The sequence below is a fragment of the Cannabis sativa genome, chromosome 4, assembly GCF_029168945.1.
Source record: "Cannabis sativa cultivar Pink pepper isolate KNU-18-1 chromosome 4, ASM2916894v1, whole genome shotgun sequence".
Taxonomy (NCBI): domain Eukaryota; kingdom Viridiplantae; phylum Streptophyta; class Magnoliopsida; order Rosales; family Cannabaceae; genus Cannabis; species Cannabis sativa.
Window position 1 is genome coordinate 50,518,201 of NC_083604.1, and position 18,914 is coordinate 50,537,114.

Here is an 18,914-nt window from a genome sequence, read left to right on the forward strand (position 1 = left end):
ATTTTGGGCCAACATAAAATTAGAATAATTTTTCCAGGATTTATTTTTATTTTATTTTAAAGCATTTTTTCGAAAATTGTATTCTTAAATACTTTAATTTTTCGAAATGCAATATATATATATATATATATTTATTTATAGAATTAAATTTGAGTTTTAAATTAATTTAAATTAATTTTGAAACAACTTAAATTGAATAATTTTCTAAACATTTATTGGAAATTATTACTAAGATGGGAATAATTCATTTTATTTTAATATCCATCTAAGTAGAATTTATAAATAATAAATTAAAATTTATATTTAGAATTTTTCATTCTAAATTGAGAATTTTAATTAAATAAATATATATTTAAAATAAATATTAGAAGAAAATACTCTTTAAAGAATGAGCTTTATTATTATTAGGATATTCGATCTCCATTGTTGGTTTTACATAGCTATTGTTTTAGTGAGTAATCCTCCCTAATGGAGGAACGTTCATTAGCAAGTTAGCGCCGTTTAATCTCGAAAGATATGTATTTTTGTAAGTTTTTTATATTCGTATTGATCACCCTAATGGTGGCGACTGTATAAGACTTACATAAGTATGAAACAATGGTGGAAGCTCATAAAATAGAATAGCCTTGACTCTCGCCTAAACGGGACAACGCTGGATTCCAATCTTGATCGAATAAAAGGTTGCTAGAATGTTTATCATTTTAGATGAGCTGACAACTCTATTTAATGGATTGTAGCTTTGACTCTCCCCTAAACGGGACACTGATATCAGTTTGTTGAAGACCTTGGAAATTATTTAGGATTGTATGTTTTAGTATTTTCACTTGTCATTCCTACTTGCTGTATGTTTAATAATTTCTGAATTGTGTATGAATTTATATTGAACCATGTTATTTTCTGTTATCAAATTGTAGTTTAATTTCGAATCTTCATTGTTGGTCTAACTTTGTTTGTTGTTCTAATGAAATAAATCCCTAATGGATTGTCAACATTAGACAAACATAATAGTGTTAGATCTCGAAAGATAAATATTGTAAATGCAACATATAGCTGTTCATCAATTGATGACACCTTAGACTAGTATTTACAATATGAAACAAGAAGATTGTATAAATAAGATTACTTTGACTCTCGCTAATCGAAGCATCGTTGGATTCTTATTTAAAAATGAAATTATCCTAATTCCTCTTACCTTATTCATTTCGAATTAGCTCAATAACATATCATTGGATGAATGGTCTATAAATCATTTCATGTCATTCTATATTTTCTCTTAAGAAATTAAATGATGCATATGATTATATTCTCGAAATTCTATCCCAAAATGATATAAATCCTCAATCTTAAAAATCTCCTACTTGTATGGCCAAATCAGACTTATATTTAAATTAGTAGTGGTGGTCCAAGAAAGAATTACTCATTATATTTGGTATTAATTTAAGTTTTTGACTTTAAATTTTAGATTCCAAATAATTTTTTTTAATACAATACAGTTTCACTTTCACAAGTGTTTAATAACCATTTTCTATCAATGGATTCAAACTGTATGTTAGTATGGAATATGAGTTTAGTATTCTGTGACCAGGATCCACTTGCACTATTCTAAGAACTCTTTGCTGTAACTAAACCTAACTCATTAAAAGACACAACCACATTTTTTTTATATAAATATATGGCATTTGTATCTTGCTCATAGTGGTTTTGGACAAGATCAATCTCTGCAAAGAGTTAATATGTCTATATCCACTGAAAGTAAGTTCGTCTCATTCGCAGATGGATGTACATTCAGGGGTGGATATGAGTTTTTCGTTATATTCTTAAAACAGTCACTCTAGATTTTACCTTATGCAAAAGAAATTTGAAATGTTTGAAAAATTTCATGAATTTCTAGCAATGGTGAAAAACCATTAAGGTAAGTGGTTTAAGATCTTGCGAACTGATAGAGGTGGAGAAATAATTAGTAGATATGCAGTTCAAAGATCATTAAGTTGATTTTTGAATTATATCCAAACTTACCTCCTAGAAATTCGATTTGCATATTGATGATTAGTTACTAGTCGTTGCCTAAGTCCTTCTAAGGTAATACCCTAGTGAAAGGAAATTTTCAAAATGATGGAATGGTTGTGTACTTAGTGTAAACCATTACTAGATTCATGGATGATCTAATCGAAATCTTAAGAAAAGCTAGAACTATTAACCATGGTTTGCATGTTTGTTAGCTATTCTAAATGATTAGGGATTGACAATCCCATAGTCATTAGATAAGAAAGTGTTTGTTTAAACAAATACTACTTTCTAAGAAAATTACTAAGTCTGAAAATAAAGAAGATATTTTTTTTAGTTCCAAAAGTGTTCTATCGTTTTATTCTACATATGATGATCCCACTGCCTCTGTTGTCTTGACACAACCGAAGAGGTCAATACCATTTAGTTTTCTTAGACATAATTCACGGTACCTTGTCGTGGTGGGAGGGTTTCTAGGAACTCACCTTTGTGAAGTTTAACAAGTAATGGATTGTCAAAATAAGAAACTAAGAAGAAAAGCTAAGAGAACTATGGTTTAATCCATTCACATGGAGTAACCTAAAGTTTTCTATTACAAGGACAAAAAAAAAGGAAATTTTCGTTTGAAGGTCTATTCAATGGACTTAACAAAATTTCCTGTTGCTAGTATTATAGGTTTGAGTTTATCTAAACTGATGGCTTAAGGTAAACCTAGTTAATTACTTACTCTAGTGCAAGCAACTTACTTTAGTAAGATGCTGAAACATTTTCTTGTTAATGGCAATCTATAGAAGCTTCTCGACTTCTAGGCATAGATTTTATTTATCTAAGGAAAAGTCTCAACTATTCCAAAAAAGATAAAGTCTTGAAAGAATTCGTTCAATCAACAGTGAGAGGTCTCAAATATGCTTTAGTATGCCTTAGACCAGACACCTGCTGTTGAGTGGGAGTAATGAGTAGGTATCAGATTATTCTAGGAAAGGAACATTGGAAGACAATCAAGTAAATCTTAAGATCAAGAAGAGGAACTATATGTTAGTCGATAAGCGTGTGTTTAAAACTCTTAGACTACACCACATCAGATTTCTAGACTTGCCTTAGTGCTAGAAAGTCTGCTGATAAGATGGTGATTACTCTGGGGGTGGAGTAGTGATTTTGGAGAAGTGTAAAAACCTATCTGAAGTCTCTAAGTCTACCAGAGAGAGACTGAATGTTAAAGTTGCAGGAAAGGTACTTATTCAGTCTAAGGAAAGTTCTATACATTTTTGGCACCGTTCCAACATTTCTTAACTACTAGTGTTACTTCCTGATTAACCAAAAAGTAGTTACCGAAAGTATAGAATCCAGTATCCCAAGAGAGTAGACATATTTAGAGGAATTTCACATTATCAAGGATTTTGTGATTAAGGAAGAGTAATGGTGGAGAAAAGGTTGTGGTTAATACAACCTGTCAGATCCTATTACGAGGAGTATACTATTACTACACTTGATTTGTATATCAAGGTGGTGAGATTATTTGAAATGTACATTTTGTTTTATATTAGTGCAAGTGGGAGTTTGTTGGGTTTTGTGCCCTAAATAAAACTCATTTCAATATAATCAGTTTTACTTACTAATAAAGATCAGAAATAACAATTTATGTTGCATGGTTCACATGATTTATTTCATGATTGTATGCATATAATGTATGAATTCTATTTAAGTCCAGAATATATGAATTTGTTAATGATTATAGTGTTGTCAGCACAGTGGAATATAATCTTGATTATATGTTCGAAAGTTTATTCCCTGATTTGTCAGTTCACTGGATTTAGACTGGCATGATAATAAGCGATAGGTATTCTTACACCTTGGATAAGTGTTATGTCCTTTCCAGGGTATTGGCAAAGTTTACTTGTATCGGATGTATGGAGTATACATCGGAAGGGACCGATATTGAACTCTGATTAGATATATTAAAATTTACCGTAATATCTATTCAATTCAATATCACCCGTTGATCCTAGATCAAATGATCTTAATCCTGATATGGTTAGGTTCGATCTCAAGAGTATTATACATGTTCTTTGATTTGTTAGTTAAGCCTACTTTTGGGTTAGGGTGATACGTACATTTTGGGAACATGATGGTATAATGGAGTGGGAGCGCTAACATATATATGGAGTCTATAACTTTTGTAGGAATTTAGAAGTGAAACGATGATATCCTTCGAGCTTGGCTAAACAGAGATAAATGGTTTAGATCTCATTTCACTTCGCTGAAATATCACTTATACGGAGCTAAGTCTTTTAAGGATAAAATACATTGAAGGTGTAACGGTAATTTTGGTTCCTATTCAATGTAGATCATCTATTAGAGGGTCATTGATCAAATTAGGATTATAACAATGGATAATTAATAGCGTATCTATATCGTGGAACATATAGAGCGTTCTATATGACTGAGATTGCAATTCAAAGTTCTAAGAGTGGATTCAATAAGGAATTAATAAGTTAGGAAATTTACTTGGTAAATTCGGTTCGGCTTATTGGAAGCTCAGTTATATAGGCCCATGGTCCCCATACTAGTTGAGACCATACTACTTGTAAGACTCAGTTAATTGATTTTGATTAATCAATTATAATTCTAAAATTAGACTATGTCTAGTTTATGAATTTTCACTAAGCAAGGGCAAAATTGTAAGAAAAGAGATTCTAGGTTTTATTTGTTAATTAAGAGACTTTATATGTCTAATTAAAAAATGTGTTAAATGACAATATTATTTAATAATTAATTTTTAGTTATTATTAGAATTTACATTTAAATGGTTGAATTTGAAAATTGGCGTTTTTGAGAAAATGAGATGCAGAAATGATAAAACAACAAAATTACTTAAGTGAGGCCCAATATCCAAAGCCCATGGTCGGCCACACTTAATGGCTTTTATCATTTATTTTTTCATTATTTTAATGCCAAATAATTCTAACTTAAACCTAGGTGGTTACCTATAAATAGATAGTGATGGCTCACATTCACACTTAACTCTGTCAGATGAAAGTTGAGCCTCCTATTCTATACCATAGCCGCCACCCTCTTCTTCTCGTTTCTTCTTCTAAATTTTTGAACCTTGAGTGAATGAGCGAGGGCCCACACACATCAAGTGATATCCCAATCATAGTGTGGAAGATTGTGTAGAATCCAATCGACAAGAAGGAGAATCATCATCAAAGGAAGGAGAGAAAGAGATCCAGGTTCAGATCTTGGTGATGCTCTGCTACAGAAAGGAATCAAGGGCTAGAGATCTGAACGGAAGGAGTCATTATGTTCCGCTGCACCCAATGTAAGGTTTCCTAAACTTTATATGTGTTTAATTTCATTGTTTTAGAATTCATATTAGGATGTTAATGAAACATACATGGTAGTAAATCTAGATCCTAGTAAAATATTTCCAACAATTACACCAAAGTCTCGAGCCGATTTTAGAGATGCAATTATAATGTTTTGGGCAGATTTTGAAGTAAAGAAGAAAACAGTGAAGTCTTCTATTCTGAAGAAAACAACAGAGGAAGAACAAGAAGAAGAACAGGGGCTTGAACATCTTGTGAATGTCTATACCAGAAAAAGAAAATCAATTGGACAGACCAGAATGGAAACAGTGGAGTTAACAGTTGAAGAAATCTATTTTGAGGGGTAGGAGGCTGATGTAGTTACAATTGAAGATGAAATGTTGGGGCTAAGTTCTGACAGTGAATGTTCGGAGGGGGATGAGGCAGAGTCTGAGGCTGATAATAACGAAGAGCAAGAAGATACTATTGGTGATATCAAAGAATTGTAGAAACAGAATGAACATGAAATTCAGTCGATTACCGAGTCGCACGAGGAAGGACAGAACGTAAAACGAAATTCTTATGAGGATCGGTCGTGGTCTAACATTGTCCAATCCATGGCGGAGATGGGAATGGAGATTGCAAAACAATGATGAAAACAATCTAATTGAAGGAGAAGGGAAGCCATCGAGAAAAAAAATGTAGACAACTGAATAATTTGACTTTCAATGTAAACTATGATAAAAGCCTCAAAAAATTGGGGTTGGTCAAGAAAGCTTAATGAAGATTCTCTCGTGAAATATAAGAGGTAGTGGGGACAAGGAGAAGAGAAGTGCAATCAAAGTGACAATATGCAAGGCCAATCCGGATTTGGTGATCTTACAAGAAGTGAAGAAGGAACTTGTTGATAGAAGGTTCATTAGCAGTATTTGGAGCTCGCGATTTAAGGCTTGGATTTTAAGTCCAGCCATTAGAAGATCTGGAGGCACATTGTTAATATGGGACATGAGAAATATCAAGGTATTGGATTCATTAATGATTGGTAATTTGTCTATCTCAATCTTGATTCAAGCAGAAAGTATAGAACCATGGTGGTTTTTGGGAGTATATGGACCTTGTTTATATAAATTAAGGCCAGATTTTTGGGATGAGTTGGCTGGCCTTTATTCTATTTGTGGAGATTCATGGTGTTTGGGGGGGGGGGGGACTTCAATGTGGTGCGAAGAGTGGGGGAGAAGTTGAATAGTAGTTCATGTACTAAGAATATAAAAGTTTTCGATGAGTTGATTCGGGAAATGAGATTGATTGATCTTAATCTAAATAATGGGAGGTTCACATGGTCTAATTTTAGAGCTACCCCTATTTGCAGTAGGTTGGATAGATTCCTTTTCACTTACAAATGGAATGGATTATTTCCATTTGTGCGCCAAGAAATGTTGGTGAGATTAGTTTCAGACCATAACCCAGTTGTTATTGATTCTAATCCTCCTAAATGGGGACCTGGCCTGTTTCGCTTCGATAATCTTTGGTTGGAACACAACTCATTCTCTAAGCTCCTTGAAGGTTGGTGGAAAAATGCAAGTGCAATTGGCTGGCCAGGTACTAAACTTATGTGCAAGCTGAAAAAAGTGCAAAAAAATATCAAGGAATGGAGTAAGTCGGTTTATGGAAACAACAAGGTGGCCGAAAATGCTTTAGAAAGACGAATATTGGCATTGGATAAAATAGAAGGGATTAATTTTCTGGATCCATCTCTTGCAGAGGATAGGAGAAATCTCAAAAGGGAGTGGCAGCGGTATGTATTTGAAGAAGAAAGAAGTCTATGGTTGAAATCGAAATGTAAATGGGCAAAAGAAGGGGATGCAAACTCACGAATGTTCCATTAATTTATTGAATGCAAGGAAGGCAAGGAACACTATCTCAAGAATTGAAAAAACTGATGGCTCGACACTTGACAAGGAGGAAGAAATAGTAGCTGAATTAATTGATTTCTTTTCTAAGTTATAAACATACGAGAGGAGACCAGGGTGGGGAGTTGAAGGCATTGAGTGGCAACAAATCTCAGAATCATTAGCTACAGATTTAGAAAGACCTTTTGAAGAAGATGAAATAAAAGAAGCCATTTTCAAATGTGAAGGTAACAAAGCACCTAGCTTGGATGGTCTCAGTTTGGCTTTTTTTTTTCAGTCAAATTGGGAACTCATAAAAGATGATCTTGTGGAAGTCTTCAAGGCTATTTAAAGAGAGGGCAGAATTGAGGGAAGCATTAATGAGACTTTCATCTGTCTTATACCAGAAAAACTTAATAGTTGTATGGTTAAAGATTTCAGGCCTATCAGTCTTACAACAAGTGTCTACAAGATCATAGCTAAAGTTCTAGCTGCAAGACTTCGAGGTGTATTGGGGGAAACGATTTTGGTGACACAATCGGCCTTTGTAGAAGGGCGGCAAATTTTGGATTTTGTTCTGGTGGCTAATGAGGCAGTGGAAGATTATCGATGTCACGATAAGAGTGGGTTGGTATTCAAGATTGATTTCGAGAAAGCTTATGACCGAGTAGAATGGGATTTCTTAGACCTAGTTAGGACAAAAAAGGGGTTTGGGGAAACTTGGAGGAAATGGATTAGATGATGTATTTCCTCAACATCATTCTCTTTATTCGTGAATGGAAGAATAAGGGGAAACTTCAAAGGATCTCGGGGCCTTAGACAAGGTGATCCACTTTCACCTTTTCTCTTTACGCTAGTGGTAGATGTACTTGGAAGGATGATTGACCAAGCTATGAATTCAAGAATTTTCTCGGAGTTTTTAGTGGGCAAAGATAAGGTTCACGTCAACCATCTACGATTCGCGAATGATACGCTTCTTTTTGCAAATGATGAGGCCTCACTCCAAATACTGACAAGAATTGTAGGGGCATTTTGTGCTGTCTTAGGATTAAAAGTAAACATGAATAAAAGCCAAGTGCTGGGGATCTCTATGTATGAGAGTGTGGTTGCTTTGTGCGCTAGTCAGATTGGTTGTGAAGTGGGGAATTGGCCTACGTCATATCTTGGAATCCCTTTAGGTGGCTCGCCCAGGAAAAAGTTGTTTTGGGCACCTGTCTTGGAAAAATGTGCTAAAAAGCTTAATGGGTGGAAAGCATCATTTTTATCTAGGGGTGGTAGACTTACCCTGGTTTAATCGATACTGTCATCTCTTCCTATTTACTATCTCTCTATCTTCAAAGCTCCAAAATCGGTTTTATTGTCGTTAGAAAAAATGATGAGAGATTTTCTATGTGAAGGAGGAGATTTAATGGGTGGGGATCATTTGGTGGCCTGGGAGGAGGTGTGTAGACCTAAACATGAGGGAGGTCTCGCTATTGGTAGGTTAGATATGAAAAATAAAGGGTTGCTTATGAAATGGCTTTGGCAATATTCATTAGAATCAAATTCACTTTGGCATAAAGTGATCAAAAGCCGTTATGGGAGAGCAGAAAATTGTTGGGATACTAAATCAGGTCATAGGCTATCTCTAAGAGATCCTTGGAAGGATATTTCAGATCTTTATGGTGAATTTTTGGAGTTGGTAAAATTTAAAGTGGGGAATGGTGCAACTATTCGATTTTGGGAAGGTATCTGGATTGGAGAGACAACATTAAAGAGCCGCTTTCCAAACCTGGCAGTGGTATCAAAGGCAAAAAATATGAGTATAAAAGATTTGGTTTCCATTGAAGGAGAGGTAGGAAATTGTGTTGCAAGCTGGAATTTTAAGTTTACTGCAACTACTGGAACATATTAGACTGCTCAACATATCAGAGGATATCAGATTACGGAAACCAAATCCTGGTGGGATTTTCTCTTGTAAGTCAACATTTAACTGGTTTACTTTAAACCATAATTCTGGCGAGTTGTTTTGGACGAAGACCTTATGGAAAAGCAGGTGTCCTTCTAAAGTTAAAGTCTTTGGATGGTTGGTGACATTAGGAAAAATTAACGTGCATTCTATGATGCAAAAAAGGCGACCATTTATCTGCTTGTCCCCGGGATGGTGCGTTTGCTGTAAAAAAAGTAGTGAAGAAGTGGCACATTTATTTTTGGGGTGCTGTTTGACCCAAAGACTTTGGATAAAGCTGTTGAACGTCTTTGAGACCCAATGGGTACTTCCCGGATTAGTCCCTCTAATGATGAGCAAGGTGGGGGGGAGTAAGGGTAGATCATACCTATGGAGGACAGCTGTCCTAGCAATCATTTGGGTTATTTGGCTCGAAAGGAATAACAAATTTTTTGAAGGGATTGAAGCCTTAGTTGAAGATTTATGGGAAAAAGTCAGATTTTGGACAACTGTTTGGGTTTACAAAACTAAGAGATAAGAGCAGTTTTCGTTCTTAGATTTGACTAGAGATTGAAGATTGTTGTGTAATGTTGTTTAAGAGTACTTGATTTGTTTATGCCTTGTTGGATTGGTTTTGTTTCAGATTTTCTGTTATAGTATTTGTAATCACGGTATTCTTCCGCCACAAGTGAGGTTATCTATATATAACGGGAAAAAGGTCAGTCTTTGACAAAGGCCTCTTTCTCTCTTTTTTTTTTGTTAAAAAAAATCGTGGAAAGTTGCCAGCACGTTATGAGAGTCCTCCTAGATTTATTAAGGAGGGTGGAGGCACGACACATCATCATTTTTAATGGATTGTTGCAATCTTCTTTGTTGGAATATGCGGGGTCTAAACAAAGGAAATAAACAGAAGAATGTTAGTTCTCATTGTAAGTTGAATAAAGTGAGAATATGGGCCTTGTTGGAAACCAAAGTTCGTGGTAATAAAGTTGATGTTATGATGAATTCCAATTTTCATGGTTGGAACTTTTTATCTTGTCAGGTTGTTGAAGGTAGAATTTTACTCTTTTGGTTACATACTTATATTACTGTTATTTTTTTTTTGAAAATAACCAATATTTGCATTGTTTGGTTAAACACTTTGGGATTAAAAATGAGTTTTGTCTTACTGTAGTCTATGGGCTGAACTCTATCATTGAGAGAAAGGAGTTATGGCAGGATCTTGCTTCTCTTCCTTTCCTCGTTAAGCCTTGGCTCATGCTATTTTGATGTGGAGGATCGAGTTGGTGGTCAACCTATTTCGTCCATTGAACTTAAGGACTCTTGCAATTGACTCTCTCTTGGTTTAGTTGGAATTAAAGAGTTCTGATCTGTCTTTACTTAGAATAACAAGCGTGATAACATAAGAATTTATTCTAGAATTAATCTGGATTTTAAGAATGAAGATTGGCTTGATCTGCATCCCTTAGCTGAAGTTTTTTATCAATGAAATATTCTTTCAAACCACTGCATGTGTATTGTTAGAAGCTTTCAAACTAGGAATTCAGGGTTTAGACCTTTTAAATTCTTAATTATGTGGATAGAGCATTAAGATTTTAAACAGACTGTGTTGGACAATTGGCAGCAATCTACTCTTTGTACTAATTATTTGAAATTTTGGTCAAGCTAAACAGAGTGAAGAAAGTGCTTGGGGAGTTTAATAAAAATTTGATAGTGGATGCCCAATAAGTTTATACTTCAGCTAAGGCTCGTTTTGATCAACTTCAGCTTCATATTCAACATAATATTCTTTTTGTGGAGTTATTTAATAAAGAAAAAGTGATAAAGGCAACCCTAAATTCTTGTTCTATTATGATGGAAAGCTATTTGAGACAAAAAAGTAAGATTAATTGGTTGCAATTTGGGGATGAAAACACAATTTATTTTCATGCTATTATTAAACAACACAAGGAAGTCAATCGTATAGCCTCTTTTGTTGACCAACATGGTAATCTGGTACATTCATATGATGAGGTGGCCTTTCATTGCTTAAACCACTTTAAAAGTTTTATGGGTAGTCCAAGTTTTGCCACGAGAGGTATCAATAAGGATTGTTTCCTCAGGGGTACTATTCTAAATGTTGAACAATAACTGTATTTGATTAAGCCTTTTACTAGATGTTAAGAGAGCTTTGTTTAGTATTCATGATTTAAAAAGTCCTAGCCTTGATGGATTTGGATAAAAAAAATTCAAGACTTGACCTGAACAACTTCAGATATTTTTGCTACATATCCGTCTCTAGTTCCCAGGTTGTCTCTTCAAAATTACTATTCTTCCATAATACTTTAATCAGTGTAATTGTCTTGTTTCTCAAGACTTTTTCTCTTCAGTCTAGTACTTGCACCGGTGGCTCCTCATAGGAGAGGTCTGCTTGAAGTTCCAATGCTTCATAACTCAGAACATGAGACGGGTTTGACACATATTTCTGAACATCGAAACATGAAACACATCATGTACAGCTGCCAGCAATGGGGGCATAGCCAATCTGTACACTACTTTCCCTATCCTTATCATATTTCTGACTTGAAAATCAACATCTCGTCGCTTTGGATGAACATAACTTTTTTGTCTACTTCATCCCAGTGAATAGGCAATCTGCACTTTCTTCCATAAAGTAGTTCATAAGAAGCCATCCCGATTGTTGCCTAATATTTGTTGTTGTATGAGATTTCAATCAGGAGAAGGTACTTTCCCATGATCCTTCAAAGTCTAATACACATGCCCATAGCATGTTTTATAGAATCTGAATGGTCCTTTCAGACTGTCCATATGTCTGAGGATGGAATGTTGTACTGAACTTCAGTTGGGTACCATAGCTCGATGTAAACTCTCCTAAAATCTCAATGTGAGCTTTGGATCCCTATCAGATACAATGGGCTTTGGGACACCATGGAGACGAACTATTTCTCTAACATATAGTTCTGCATACTGATCAAGGGAGAAGTTTGTCCGAACAAGTAAGAAGTGCGTTGACTTTGTAAACCTGTCAACTCTGACCCACACAGAGTTGTACTGTCCCGTAGTCCTAGGTAATCTAAGTATGAAGTCCATAGTAATGTCTTCCCATTTCCATTTTGAAAGGTTCAATGGCTGCAACGAACCTACAGGCCTTTGATGCTCGCCTTCACTTGCTGACATGTTATACACTTTGCTACGTATTCTAATATATCATTCTTCATTCTAGGCCACCAATACATAGACTTAAGGTCTTGATACATTTTCATTGTTCTCGAGTGAACAGAGTAAGGAGTCATATGTGACTCATTTAGAATTTCCTTCTTAATATCATTATCCATAGGAACGACAACACGGTTCATAAACTGTAACACACCAATACTATCCACCGTAAAATCATTGGTCTTCCCAGATGAAATCTTATCCCGAGACGTCACTAAGTCTGGATCTTGATATTGCGCTTCTTTAGTTCTTTCCTAGAGAGTAGACTATAGAGTCATGTTAGCTATCCATCCCACAATAAACTCAATGTTAGCTCGGGTCATCTCATCTGCCAGTTGCTTGGAAATTTGTTTATTGTATTCATCTGGTTTTGAACCTTCCTACTTAGGGCATCAAATACAACATTGGCATTCCCAGGATGATAAAGGATTTCACAGTCATAATCCTTTACCAACTCAAGCCAACGTCTTTGTCTCATGTTCAGGTCTTTCTGGGTGAAGAAGTATTTCAGACTTTTGTGATCAATATAAATCTCACATTTCTCGCTATATAAGTAATGCCGCCAAATATTTAACGCTAATACTACTGCTGCGAGCTCTAGATCATGAGTAGGGTACCTTTGTTTGTATTCTTGTAATTTTCGAGAAGCATAAGCTATTATCTTTCCAGTTTGCATAAGTACACAACCTAGACCTTATCTTGAGGCATCACAATAAATAACAAACTTTTCCTTGTCAGAAGAAAGAGTTAATACTGGAACCGTAATTAAGCGTTGCTTTAACTCTTGAAAACTCTTCTCGTACCGACCCGTCCAAATAAGCTTCAGATTCTTTTGGGTCAATTTCGTTAAAGGTGTTGCTATCTTCGAGAAACCTTCAACAAACTGACGATAATAGCCAGCTAAACCCAAAAAGCTCTTCGCTTTCGTAGCTAATTTTGGTGTTGGCCAATCCCGAACAGCTTTGATTTTGGCTGGATCAACCACGATCCCATCCTTGTCCACTATGTGCCCTAAGAAAGAGACACGTGATAACTAGAACTCACACCTTTTGAATTTAGCATAGAGCTTGTGATCCCGTAGTCGCTAAAGTACCAATCTGAGATGTAACTCATGTTCTTTTGATTCTGAATATACTAAAATACCATCAATAAAAACTATTACATGTTTATCCAGAAAATCCTTAAATACTCGGTTCATTAGATCCATGAATGCAGCTGGGGTATTACTGAGTCCAAAAGACATCACCAAAAACTCGTAATGTCCATACCTAGTACGGAATACAGTCTTCGGGATATCCTCTTCACGAATTCTTAACTGATGGTAACTAGAACAAAGGTCAATCTTAGAAAAGATTGTCTTACCCTTCAACTGATCAAACAGATCATCAATCCTGGGTAGAGGATATTTGTTCTTGATAGCGAGTTTATTCAGTTCCTGATAATCGATACACATGCGAAGCGACCCATCTTTCTTTTTCACAAATAACACTGGAGCATCCCAAGGAGAAAAACTCAGCCTAGTAAATCCCAAGTTGAGTAATTCTTGAAGTTGAGCCTTTAATTCACTTAACTCCGTTGGAGCCATTCGATATAGTGCTTTTGATACTGGTTCTTCTCCCAAAACTAATTCTATAAAAAATTCAATCTCTCAAGAAGGTGATAATCCAAGTAAATCTTCTAGAATTACATATAGAAATTCACACACCAATCTAGTATTTTCAAGTCCAGTTGAAATAGGTTGGCTAGTATCCACTGTTGTAACTAGGAATCCTATGCAACCTCTGTGCATTAGGTCTCTAGCTTTTAGGATTGTAATTCTGAGTACGCGTGATCCTTGTACCTTACCCACAAACACCACTGGGTTGGCACTATCAGGTTCGAACACTATCATCTTTTGCTTGCAATCAATCGTTCTTGGACAAGAAATCCATTCCCATAATTATATCAAAATTAGATAGTTGTAATTCAATTAGGTTGGCGGTAAATTCATAACCGTCAATCCAAAAAGTCAAAGATCTAATTCACTGTGTAGATACGATTAGCTCTCCAGAGGGTAACAGGGTCCCAAACCCCGAAGCATACACATCAAACAGTTTATGAAAACTCTCTATTACTCTACTTGATACATAAGAATGAGTAGCTCCCAAATCAAATAGTACTGAATAAGAACAATCGTTAATAGACAACTGACATGTCACCACTGATGGACTAGCATCAGCGTCAGCCTGAGTCATAGTGAATAAATCCCTTGGATTGATTGTTGTTCTTTCTTCTTTGGTTCTTCTTTCTTGGATTATGGACAGTCTCTGATAAAATGGCCCACCATACTGCACTGGAAACACGTTTTTGGTTCGGCACTCACCCTGATGGTGCTTTTTACATTTGGGACACTCCGGGTAATTTTTAAACAACCCGTGAGCTTGACGACCGCCTCTGTTTCCACGAAACTTTCTATATATTACATATTATTAGCTTATTACACATATTTTATCTATATATTATATTCTTTAAAAATAATATAACAAAGAGTGGGTGTGGTGATAAGAGAAAGGGATTGCGCTTCATAAGCTCATCTTCTACTATCTCTTCTATTTTGTGCATACATTGGATGATTTAGTGTCATGGCTATAATAAAAAATACTGATATGGAAGGTAAGTCAATTAATGTATTTATACCCTAAATAGAATATGTAATCTTCGATTATATCATGAGCATAATGTTGTTTATCATGAGTTTATATTTAGCGTATATTAATATTTGTTTAACAAAATATTATATGACAACTTACCAAACAAATTCACAAGAATATTATTAATGCACAGGATTATCGTATTAAATAGCCTTAAAAAACAATTTAATGAATTTTAATCAACTAGTTATATTATCATGTTATTGAAAGAATTTAATAACAGAAGTTATAGAACTATTTGTTCGAAAAAAAAAACAGTAGTGCTTCAATTCATGGAAAAGAAAAGACACGAAACTAATAATTCATTACTTATGTGAATTTTCGACTAATATTCCTTAATTTTCTCCACAAAACATTTCATACATCAATATTATATATACATTTTATAAAAAATTATTTGGATGTGAAAAATAGAAAGAGTGCATTTGAAAAGTATATTTATAAACGCACAATATAACCATATTAAAAATCTTAAAAAATTCACTGAACTTTGATCAACTAATTATCATCATCATGTTATTGAAAGAATTTAGTATTTAATTAATTATCATAAATAAATTATTTCTAGACCATCTATAATAATTATACTATTTTGGTGTACATTTTTTTGCCAATTCAATGTAGACATTATTACTTTTGGTACAACAATTTTACCATATTTATACCAAATATCACACCAAATGTGTACCTAATAAAAATATTTTGTTTAAAAAATCTCACATTTTATATTTCTAATAATAACTAATTTACAATATAATTATACATATTATCAACAAAAAATAATGATATTTTTTTAAAACAAATTAAAAAAAAAGGATTAAAATGAAAAGACAAAATTATTCATTAATTTAGTGTAGATTCAAATCTAACACTATTAATAGTGTGAAAGTTGATACACACTAATTTAGTATATGCTTTGAGCATAATGATATGAAGATTCCATACTAATTTAGTAGGATAATATACTATACATTAGAAATGCTCTAACAGAATAAATTTATCCGATAAGATGTAACTAATATTCATGGTAGAAGTCACTGTACACATGGCTTTGCTAAGATCGACCAATAACTAGTAGCTACAAATTGAAATTAGCCATCTTTCTTTCTTCTGTTTATATTGTTTCTAGGGCGAAGTTAGTAGTTTTATTTACACTATATTTAGTAGGATGGAGAGAAGAGGAGGGAGAAAGATGAAAGGAGATAATAATTCTTCTTATTTGGCAAGAGAAATTAGAGGAGCGAAGAGATAGTTTTTTTTTTTTTTTTTTGAGAAAAAACTGCTATTATTAAATATTAGAGTCTTTAATAACAACAGAGAGAATTGGAGTAGGAGTTTCCCCAACCAAATATAATCTTCATCCAATCGAAGAGCGAACTTAGCTAAAACATGAGCTGCTTCATTAGCATCTCTTTTCACATGAGATACTGTCACTCCAGGAAAGAAGGATAAAAGATAAGAAACATCCTCTACTAAATCATAGAATGGAGATAAAAAACTAGTAGAAGAAGTCTTATTAAGGGCATTAACTACCACAAGAGCATTTGACTCAACAATAGTAATCGGTAGTTGATGTCGAATAGCCCACAAAAGCCTATGAAATAATGCTGCAGCTTCCATTTCTTTAGGAGAAAAACTTCCTTTGAAAGGCTTTGAGAGACCCGCAATAACATTGCCATACTGATCTCGGAATAGTGCACCAAAACCAATTACAGCTCCTGCTTCATTGCAAGCTGCATCAACATTTAATTTGAAACATCCTGCATCAGGTGGCTTCCATTTAGGCCGTGTCTTCTCAGGTGTCGACTCCATATGAACCGGAACAGTGCAGCTGCTGAATGTTGAACCAAAAACAACATTCTGATGTGCAGTATGTTGGGTTTTGTGCCCTAAATAAAACTCATTTAATATAATCAGATTTACTTATTAATAAAGATCAGAAATAACATTTTATGTTGCATGGTTCACATGATTTATTTCATGATTATATGTATATAATGTATGAATTCTTTTTAAGTCCAGAACATATGAGTTTGTTAAAGCTTATAGTGTTGTCAGCACAGTGGAATATAATCTTAAGTATACATTCAAAAGTTTATTCCCTGATTTGTCAGAACACTGGATTTAGACTGACATGGATTAGTGATAGGTATTCTTACACCTTGGAAAAGTGTTATGTTCTTTCCAGGACATTGGTAAAGTTTACCAGTATCGGATGTATGGAGTATACATCGGAAGGGACCGATATTGAACTTTGATTAGATATATTAAAACTTACCGTAATATCTATTCAATTCAATATCACCTGTTGATCCTAGATCAAATGATCTTAATCTTGATATGGTTAGGTTCAATCTCAAGAGTGTTATCCGTGTTCTTTGATTTGTTAGTTAAGCCTACTTTTGGGTTAGGGCGATACGTACATTTTGGGAACACAGTAGTGCAATTGAGTGGGAGCGCTAACATAAATATGGAATCTATAGCTTCTATCTGGCGAATAGAAAGTAAAGGATGATTTCCTTCGAGCTTAACCAAACGAAAATAAATGGTGGAGATCTCATTTCACTTAGCTGAAATATCATTTATATAGGGTTAAGTGTTTTAAGGATAAAATTCATTGTAGGGTGTTACGGTAATTTAATCCCTTTACAGTGTAAATCATCTATATAGAGGATCAATGATCACATTAGGGTTATAACAATGGATAACTAATGACGTGTCTATATCATGGAATATATAGAGCGTTCTATATGACTGAGAGTGCAATTCCAAGTTCTAAGTGTGGATTCAATGAGGAATTAATAAGTTAGGGAATTTACTTGGTAAATTCGGTTCGACTTATTGGAAGCTCGGTTATATAGAACCACGGTCCCCATACTAGTTGAGACCATACTGCTTGTAAGACTCAGTTAATTGATTTTGATTAATCAATTATAATTCTAAAAGTTAGACTATGTCTACTTTATGAATTTTCACTAAGCAAGGGCGAAATTGTAAAGAAAAGAGATTTTAGGTTTATTTATTGATTAAGAGACTTTATATGTCTAAATTAATAAATATATTAAATGGCAATATTATTTAATAATTATTTTCAAGTTATTAAATAATTAGAATTGGCATTTGAATAGTTGAATTGGAAAATTGGCATTTTTGAGAAAATTGGAATGGAAAATAACAAAATGGGAAAGTTGCAAAGTGAGGCCCAATTTCCTTATATGGGCCGCCCACTATGCATAGGCTTTTACCATTTATTTTTCTATTATTTTAATGCCACACAATTCTAACCTAAACCTAGAGGGTTTTCTATAAATAGAAAGTGTTGGCTTCAGGAAACTCACAACTTCACATATTGTTTCCCTCAGAGAAAATGCCACACCCCCTCTCTCTCTTTTCTTCTCTCTAAATTTGGAATTCCTTTGAGTGATGAGTAGTGCCCACACACATCAAGTGGTATCTCAATCATAGTATGTAAGACTATGGAAAATCTGCCAACAAGAAGGAGAGAAAGAGATCCAGATTCAGATCTTGATTATGCTCTGCTACAGAAAGGAATCAAGGGCTAGAGATCTGAATGGAAGGAGTCATAATATTCCGCTGCACCCAATGTAAGGTTTTCTAAACTTTATATGTGTTTAATTTCATTGTTTTAGAATTCATATTAGGATGTTAATCAAACATACTTGGTAGTAAATCTAGATCCTGGTAAAATATTTCCAACAACTGGCACTAGAGCCATGGTAATGATTTACTTTCATTTATAATTTTTTTGTGTTGATTTGGTTCATGTTGGTTTATGTGTTTATGTGATGAATGTATGTGTCGTACGATTTTTTCCATGAAAAATATTTTTTTCTATTTTTGAAAATATTTTATTTGGATTCCT

General features: G+C 34.2%; 1 protein-coding gene across 1 annotated transcript; it reads left to right on the plus strand.

Moving 5' to 3' along the window:
• The first annotated feature begins 6,493 nt into the window (after nucleotides 1–6,493).
• LOC133036976 (uncharacterized) lies at nucleotides 6,494–8,492 on the plus strand. Its single transcript, XM_061113765.1, has 4 exons — nucleotides 6,494–7,148; nucleotides 7,336–7,446; nucleotides 7,606–7,825; nucleotides 7,982–8,492. Exons 1-4 carry the CDS (start codon nucleotides 6,494–6,496, stop codon nucleotides 8,490–8,492), a joined length of 1,497 nt encoding a protein of 498 aa, XP_060969748.1.
• The last annotated feature ends 10,422 nt before the right edge of the window (nucleotides 8,493–18,914 follow it).

What these genes read in the sequence shown, in the direction of transcription:
- LOC133036976 (XM_061113765.1), top strand. Translation starts at nt 6,494, where the DNA reads ATGGTGTTTGGGGGGGGGGGGGACTTCAATGTGGTGCGAAGAGTGGGG. An exon ending in AGCCATTTTCAAATGTGAAG is followed by an intron (nt 7,447 to 7,605) that starts GTAACAAAGCAC and finishes GTCTTATACCAG; the next exon opens with AAAAACTTAATAGTTGTATG. An exon ending in CGATGTCACGATAAGAGTGG is followed by an intron (nt 7,826 to 7,981) that starts GTTGGTATTCAA and finishes CGTGAATGGAAG; the next exon opens with AATAAGGGGAAACTTCAAAG.